At 42.3% G+C, this 8351-nt stretch overlaps 1 protein-coding gene across 2 annotated transcripts in view; it reads right to left on the bottom strand.

Moving 5' to 3' along the window:
• Nucleotides 1-3596: 3596 nt before the first annotated feature.
• The window catches only part of SGK3 (serum/glucocorticoid regulated kinase family member 3), a 30570-nt gene continuing 25815 nt past the window's right edge, over nucleotides 3597-8351 (bottom strand). For both annotated transcript variants that reach the window (XM_069854207.1, XM_069854208.1), the window contains 4 exons: nucleotides 7840-7935; nucleotides 6873-7028; nucleotides 6056-6145; nucleotides 3597-5000 (listed from right to left, as the gene is read on the bottom strand). In XM_069854207.1, the coding sequence (XP_069710308.1) occupies nucleotides 4830-5000; nucleotides 6056-6145; nucleotides 6873-7028; nucleotides 7840-7935 (513 nt within the window). In that variant the 3' untranslated portion in view covers nucleotides 3597-4829. The remainder of the gene's footprint in view (nucleotides 5001-6055; nucleotides 6146-6872; nucleotides 7029-7839; nucleotides 7936-8351) is intronic.

Below are 8351 nucleotides of genomic sequence, written 5' to 3'. Positions count from 1 at the left end.
GCTCACAGCTTATGAAAGATCCCCTGTAGGAGTTCACAGAACTGGTTTCAGGAGGACAAATAGATTGACATTCGAGACAGAACAACTGGATTCCAGTGCAACACTTGTGTGGCAGCAGTGTGAGGCCTCTCATGAGAGAGCTGTGGGCTGGTAGCAGTGCTTAGAGGCCCAAAGCATCACATTTTAAGCAAAAGTTGAAAGAGAATGTCATAGAATCACCATGTCCTGAATTGGGAGGGACTCACAAGGATCATCGAGTCCAACTTTTGTCCCTGCATAGGACAACCCCAACACTGACACCATGTGTAGTTGTCCAAATACTCCTTGAACATTGTCAGGCTTGGCGCCGTGACTGCTCCCCTGGGCAGCCTGTTCCAGTGCTCCACCACCCTGAGTGAAGAACCTTTTCCCAATATCCAACCCGCACCTCCCTGGCACATCTTCCTGCCATTCCCTCCGGTCCTATCACTGGTCACCAGAGAGAAGAGATCAGCTCCTCCTGCCTCCCTTGGGAGGAGGCAGTAAACTGCGAAGAGGTCCCCCCTCAGCCTCCTCTTCTCCAGGCTGCACAGACCAAGTGGTTTCAGCCACTCCTCGTACAGCTTCCCCTCTAGACCCTTCAACAACTTTATGTCCTTTATATACTTTGTATGGCGTGGGGCCTACTAGGAATTTTATTTTTAGTTTCTTTAGGATTACTCCTACACATTTTCTGCTCCTTCCCTTACAATCTTCAACAAGAAGGGATTAAAATCCAGTTGAAACACAGACAGACACAGGTCACCGTATCTCCCTGGACACTGTGTTCCCTGCACTAGGAGGAAAGGACACTAAACGCGAAAGACCAAGTGATGGCCCCAAACACTGTTGTTGCTTGAGCTTCAGAAAACAGAATCTGAGCAGTCCCACTGCTGGTGTGACCACATCCACGCCCCCACCACCAGCAAACCCCACTCCAACTCGTGGCACCGCACCACAGCCACCACCCTGGTGGCGAGCTCCTCCCCCCAGCGCCCCTTTTCCTCACAAACGCCGCTGCTGCGCTCTCCCAAGAACCCACCCCACGCTTCCCCCTAACTTCAGTGATCGCCCCAGGGCTCAATGCTGGGTCCAGCCCTGTTCAATATCTTTATTGGTGACCTGGATGAAGGCATCGAGTGTGCCTTTGGCAAGTTTGCAGATGACACTAAGCTGGGTGGAAGTGTTGATCTGCTGGAGGGCAGGGAGGCTCTGCAAAGGGATCTGAACAGGCTGGACCAATGGCTGGAGTTCAACAAGGCCAAATGCCGGGTCCTGCACTTGGGGCACAACGACCCTCTCAAGAACTACCTGACAGGAGGTTGTGGATAGGAGGGTGCTGGCCTCTTCTCCCAGGTGACTGGACAAGGGGGAATGGCCTCAAGCTCCGCCAGTGGAGGTTCAGACTGGATAGCAGGAAAAACTTCTTCACCACAAGGGTTCTCAGGCACTGGCAGAGGCTGCGCAGGGGGGTGGCCGACCCACCATTTTAAAATGTGTGTTTAAAAGACAAGCAGATGAAGTGCTGAGGGATATGCTTTAATGGCGGTTGGTACGGCTGGGCCTGATGACCTCCAAGGTCTTTCCCGGCCCAGTGCCCGGCTCAGCGCAGGGTCGAGGGTCAGCGTCTCACACAGAGCTGCCTGACAGGGACAGACCTTTAAGATCATCAAGTCCGACTGCACCAAACAGTGCCAGGCCGCCAATGAACACTGTCCTCAGGCACCGCATCCACATGTCTTGTAAACACCTCCAGGGAGGGGGACCCAGCCCCCACCCCCGGGCAGCCTCTGCCAGTGCTGGGCAGTTCTTTGGGTGAAGAAATTGTTCCTGATGTCCAGTCTGAACCTCCCCTGATGCAGCCTGAAGCCATTACCTCTTGTCCTATCACCTGTCACTTGGGAGATGAGGCCAGCTCCCTCCTCTCTACAATCTCCTTTCAAGCAGTTGTAGATAGTGACAAGGTCTCCCCTCAGCCTCCTCTTCCCCAGGTAAAACAACCCCAGCTCCCTCAGCCACTCCTCACTTGTTCTCCAGCCCCCTCACCAGCTTTGTTGCTCTTCTCTGGACACACTCATGCACCTCAACATCTCTCTTGTGGCGAGGGGACCCGAACTGAACACAGTATTTGAGGTGCGGCCTCACCAGTTCTGAGCACAGGGAGAGGAGCACTTCCCTGGTCCTATTGGTCACACTGTTTCTGATACAAGCCAGAATGCTCTTAGGTGCCTTCCTTCCCTCAAGCAGATCAACACTCCCACATAACTTACTGTCATCTGCAGACTTACTGAGGGAGTACTTGATCCCCTCGTCCAGAGTATTGCTAAAGGTATTAAAAAGAACTGTCCCCAATGCTGAGCCCTGAGAAACACCACTAGTGACTGCTGACCAACTGGATTTAACTCCACTCACCACAGTTCCAGTTTTTTACCCGGCAGAGTACATCTCTCCAAGCTAATAGCAGACATTTTGAAATAACTCTCTCTGCACCTTAAGTGAAGGCAAAACCCAAGCCCACCTATGACCCACAGCTGCACAAGCACATCAGCCACCAGCTCTTCTGGGTGTCTCTGCCCCACTGGGCACAGAGCTGCTGTGGGGGCACCGCCTTCGCTTTACTGGGGCCACAGTCCTAGGCACGCCACTAAGAAAGAGTCATGCACTGACACCATAGTAAGTATTAAACTAAAAGAGGTGCTACCTCCCATCGCAATACCTTCTGAAATATCCTCTCCCCTTTGCAACTCTCACAGTACTGTACTTTCTTCCTGGAAGAAGCAAAAACAGCTACAGGATGTGTCCCTTGCTGTAAGGAGAAGGCAGTTGCTGTAGCCCACAATCATTTCAGAGTACGCAGAGCAAAAATTCAGTAGGAGAAAGGATACTCTTTCTTACGATCAATTTCTGTTTTCCAGTCCATCAGAAATACATGTTTTTAAAAAAAAAAAAAAAGGGTAAGGGTGTTGCTTCCAAATGATTAGAGCTGCAAGAACAGGATTCCTGGGGTTGTTAGTTGTCCTGAACACAGGACACAGCCATTTCCAAACCTCTCCAGACTTCACAGAGCTGCACTATTGAAAATTAATCACTCCCCAAAACGAGACAGTTTCTTTCTCCCTTCCGTGCCAATGTCAATTCCTACCTTCTTTTACCAAGCCACTCCTTCCAGCACCTCACTAACTAGTAGCTGCTCAGCATCGCTCGATCACTGTGCAGGAGACTCTGCTATAGGAGATACTCCTTAAGATAAGCAAGGAATCCTAATCCTGCTTTAGTTTCTACTTGTCTAATGATTCACTGTTGATGCAACATTAATGTCAACAGAATTTTGATTTGATGTACTCTGCTCCCAAATATTCTCAATTTTTAACTGATCTTGATGCAATATAGATAGCATTTCTCTTACATAGTTCTTATTTTGTCAAAAATGAGAGGATTTAAATATTGAAATTTATCTAAGATTCAACTCTAGCTACTTATCAGTGTCTTAGAAATGCCTTGATCTGAGACAGCAACCTCTCTCAGATCAAGGCATTTAACTAAACGTATTTATGAACAAAAAACACAGAACATTTTTGAAGTAACAGGCAAAAATAAGTTGTTATTTACAAGTAATATACATAATAAAACTAATACCGTGGCAGGCCTTTATACAATGTAACTGCAGTCAACTTTTGCATTGTTAAAAAAAATTTCCTTAAACAGAAATTGTTCAGAATTATCAGTTCATCCATACATGTGTATGTTATGAGAAATACAACAGCTTTTCACATTTTAAAAATTATCAGCATTATTTACATATTTTCCCCCCTAATATCAAGTGAAGATTTCAAAATGGTGCAAACTGGAATGCAAAGACAAGTAGCTATGAATGTTGAAATACAATCGGTTTGGAACATATTAGTGTTTCAAACTATAAATCCGTGAGAAAAATCCCTAACATCTGGCATGATCCCCTCACCACCCACCCCTAAAAGGTCGAAGCAAGATAGCCTCTCAAAGTAACAGTGATTATTGCATATTATATCTTTGGAAAAGCAAAGTTTTAACCAAAAATATATTTTTAATATAGTTGAAATAAAGATGTCTTTATCTCAGGGAGGAACGAAAACTAGAACATGTGGTCAGTAATGTTATCAAATCGATACGGTTAATTTGTTCCATCCTTGCTTTGAGTAATCCCCCATCCCTCTGATAATCCAGTTGAGTGAATGGGTACTTCAGCAAGAGCAACGATCCAGTTTTATATGACCAACTTCTCATTGTGTAGAATTTCTTTAAGAATCTTGGTCTTAACTTAGATTAACCTCTCATTTAAGTGCTGACGGGTAAATTAACATATATTTCAAAGTGATATAATAGGGAAAACAATTACCTTTTTAAACCAGGATATACAAAATACAATTTGCATAGTTACAATTCAAGCACAAAGTCACTGTAAATAGGTACAAAAGCATTTATAAACTTACTAAATTTGCTGCTGTTTGTGCTAGCCAAATCTTAGATAGGTATGAATGTAAACTTGAAGGGACTGAGGAGAACAGTCAGTGTTTTTGCTTAAAAAATAGTATGTAGAGAATGCTTTTTAAAGGTTTTAAAAAATACTTTCTGCAGCAGGAATAAACAGTTCAAACACCAAGGAAAGCCATCCAAAATGCCCAAATTCCTCCTATACAGCAGAGAAAGTTTGTTCATAGGTTTCAAACCTACATACAAAACGAGGCACTAGTTACACTATTTTGGAAAGTGTCCATAACCCTAACATTTCTGTTTACCCCAGGACTTTCAAAACACTGGTGGCTTCTAACTTCCTAGGAAAACATATCGTCAGAAGGTGGTGCATAAGAAAATCCAACAAATGCATCGTCCGCCTCTAGGACACTGGCATTAACAATATTGTAATCGGAAGAGACGCAGACTGAGTATGGGACCATTTCTTCTGTAAACACTGCATCAAAATTCCCAATATCATCCGGTCCAACCTAGAAAACAGAAATATCTATCAGTTGTCATATTAATACTGTGTTTTAAACTTGTGCTTGTCTTTTAGATTTCAAATTTAACTCTTGAGGCTATGTACTTTATGCTGTTCTTTCCTATTTAAGCAAAAGAAAAGTAAGGAAGCACACCACAGCATCCCTGAAAAAAGCTATTAAAAGCCTGCCTGTTTCTTTTCAGCTGGAGTTCAGGACAACCCTGTGCATCTTTATGAAACACAAAGAAATGTCTCTTTCTTAAATGACTGTTAGGGAGATGCAAAAAGGGGAAAACCCCCAAACAACAAGAAAAGCCCACAAACCACAATCTCCTCCGCCAAACCAAATCTAACTCAATCAAATAAAAACCACCTTAAAAGCCAAAACCCAGAAAATAAACCCATCAAACTCCACCAAATTATCTTTCTGCCTTTTCCATCAATACAACTCTGAGTGTTAAATTCTAGCAATGGCCTTGTTGGCGATGACAGATCAGCTTCCCAGTAACACACCTAAGAACTAAACCACAGCAATGTTTAGTAACAGAGGGGAGACAAGACCGCAAAGGCTTCTTCACCAAACAGATACAGATTCAGTAAAAGATGATGCTCTGATGTGACTTTAGGAATGACTTCCTCGCTCCTCCCTGAGTTATTGGACAACCAGTCGCAGGTTGATACAGTTTAAACTGATAGGAGGATAAAGAAAAGCAGCGACTAAGAGCCAATAACTGGAAAAAAAAACCCCAAAAGCAGGAAATCAGTCTTTTGGAAACTCTTCAAATAAAGAGGTTACCTGTAATTTTCTTCTTTGGTCTACATATCCCACAAAAAGTGACAGAACTTTGACAGGAATGAGCAGATGAAACAGTGATATGTCAAACTCAGTTTTAAGCAAAGAACAAGACAGTATCACTGCTGAAGTGTGACTACTCAAAAGTCCAGTCGGCACTGGTGGGTTCCTGTTCTTCACTGCTCTGAAACAAACACACTTTGCAAAGGGATGAGCCCTCAAAGGCACAAATTCAGCAAGTATGAACTAGAGCAGCACTGGGCACCTACCACATTAGGATTAAATGGTGGCGGAATCTTCTTCTGAAGAAGATCAGTCCAGCTGAGAGATTCAAAGAACGGGTGCTTCTGAATTTCAAGCTGCAGAAAAGAATAAGGATTTTAGATATTTCACAAAAAACACCCTGTGCACCATAGTAAATACTACTTCAGACTGCGTGCATGTAAGGAAGTAAAGTTATTAATCTGTTTATTTATTCACAATTTACTTTGCAATAAAAACTGTAGTTGGTAAAAACAGCAATTAAAATTTGGTAGCCTGCCCTTACAAACTTGCTTCCTTTTAGGATCATATTTTCTGCTTTTAAGCCTTAAAATCAACCACCCTGAAGTCTACCACAGAGCAAGAATGTTTTTTGTTAGCAACCCTGCTCCTGCCTTAAGTTTTGTAAAGCAGATCATTGAGAAGTGACTGCTTCAACAACTCAGCAATATGCTTACTGGATATGAAGCAGCAAATATCTGTGCTAAATGCTACCATCCTTTCATCTTGCTCCATACTGAGAACGTACTACGTTGTAGTCCAAATGCTCTGTCACAAGTTCAACAGACTATGTAATGTTAAGACTGCAAAAGGAAGACTTCGAAGATCTCAAAATTTATGAATGGAAGAAGTCCTTCTAGATCATTCCTCATGACAGTTCTGAAGAAATCCATGCTTTCTTGAATCACCTTCTTGCAAACGAGGAAAACAAAGACAGATGTAACAGAGAAATCTATCTCCAACTATTAAACCTGTGCTGTGCATGTAAATTTGCTGATGTCCCTTTAAATGAAGTAAGGATTGATAAATTAGGACACTACTTACAAAATCTTCCCTTGCTCCAAGTCTGCTTTGCCGATCTTTCTCCAAAAGTTCTTCCAGAATAGACCAGGCTGTAAGACTGATTCCTGGGCGCAAAACCAGGGGTTTATGAAGAATATTCTCATACATCTCAGCAACATCACGGCAGTAAAAAGGAGGCTAAAAAATAAAATTTATACATTAATTTGATACCACATGTGACATTGTTTCATGCATATTGAACAGTAAATGATTCTACATGGATGACAAACTGCTAGCAGTGAAGAAGAAATCTACCTCTTCCTATGCACTGCTAACTTCTGATTCAGTCATCAATATTGTCAGATCTTTACATTCCTTCCCCACCCACCTCCTCTTCTTCTAACATGTTCTTACACTTGTAAATAGCCACAGATGCCACCTAGCTTCAAATCTCCCACTGAACTTGCCTGAAAAGAACATGAGATTTGAAAATCCAATCTATCTCCCTATTGAAGGTCCTATGGGGGAAGGTAGAAACTCAAGCGAACTGATAACAGACAACAAAGATTGTTACCAGAGTGACTACATATGACTAGAAGCAGCACAGTAAGATATTCTGTTTTAATGCTGCATCAATAAGTAGAAAAGCTAGGAGGAAGTCTGGGACACATAAATAAAAAAAAGTATTTGAATTTTATTTATTCTAGTACTTGGCAAAATTTCATATATAAGTGGGCTTTTTTTATTGGGTATTATCCCTGTTAATTCCGTTTACTCTCTCATTCCCTCAAAGTGTTGACACTTGTCTTCATTAGAGTTGATGTCCAACAGTTCATTGGAAAGTAAATCTTTGACATCTATAGGCAATGCAAAATCCAAAAGAGAAAACCAGGTGCGATGTTAAATATAAAACAAATTGTGCATCCATTTAAGTGGAGTATTTCAATATTTTGCAAAAGCTAGCACCTTTAACAACACTTCACAGTTACTTTCACATATGAATACATACCAGCCCATAAAGCATTTCATAAAGAACTGCACCAAGGCACCACCAGTCTACTGTGTTGTCATAGGGCTGCTTTTTAATGACTTCTGGTGCAAGATACTAAAATAAAAACAAAAAATGTCAATAAAAAAGTATTTTAGAGCATCAGACTGGCAAGAATAAAACCTGATTTTTAGTTGCATCACAGTACAAACCTTCAGGAAAAGTTGCTTCATAGCAATTTTAAGTATTACTAAGTAATTGCTAAGTATTTATCTTGTCCTTGAACAAACCTGGTAAATACTTCACCACCATCTGGTCATTTACCAAGAAGGAGAGTTGTATTCCCAACTGAAACAATCCTTCCTCCACAATACTGTTGTGCCAAACTACTTTGCTACCTCTGTTATGAAACTTGTTTTACATTTCAGATAGGTTGCCGCACCGTTGCAGAGGCAACATCTCTCAGCGAGCTGGCTACTCTAGCCATATCTATTCTGCCATCCTCAGCCTGCATCCTCCCCATCTGGTACATA

The sequence above is a fragment of the Phaenicophaeus curvirostris genome, chromosome 3 (assembly GCF_032191515.1).
Source record: "Phaenicophaeus curvirostris isolate KB17595 chromosome 3, BPBGC_Pcur_1.0, whole genome shotgun sequence".
NCBI lineage: Eukaryota > Metazoa > Chordata > Aves > Cuculiformes > Cuculidae > Phaenicophaeus > Phaenicophaeus curvirostris.
Note: the sequence above shows the minus strand (reverse complement) of the source record. Positions and strands in the feature narration are given on the sequence as shown.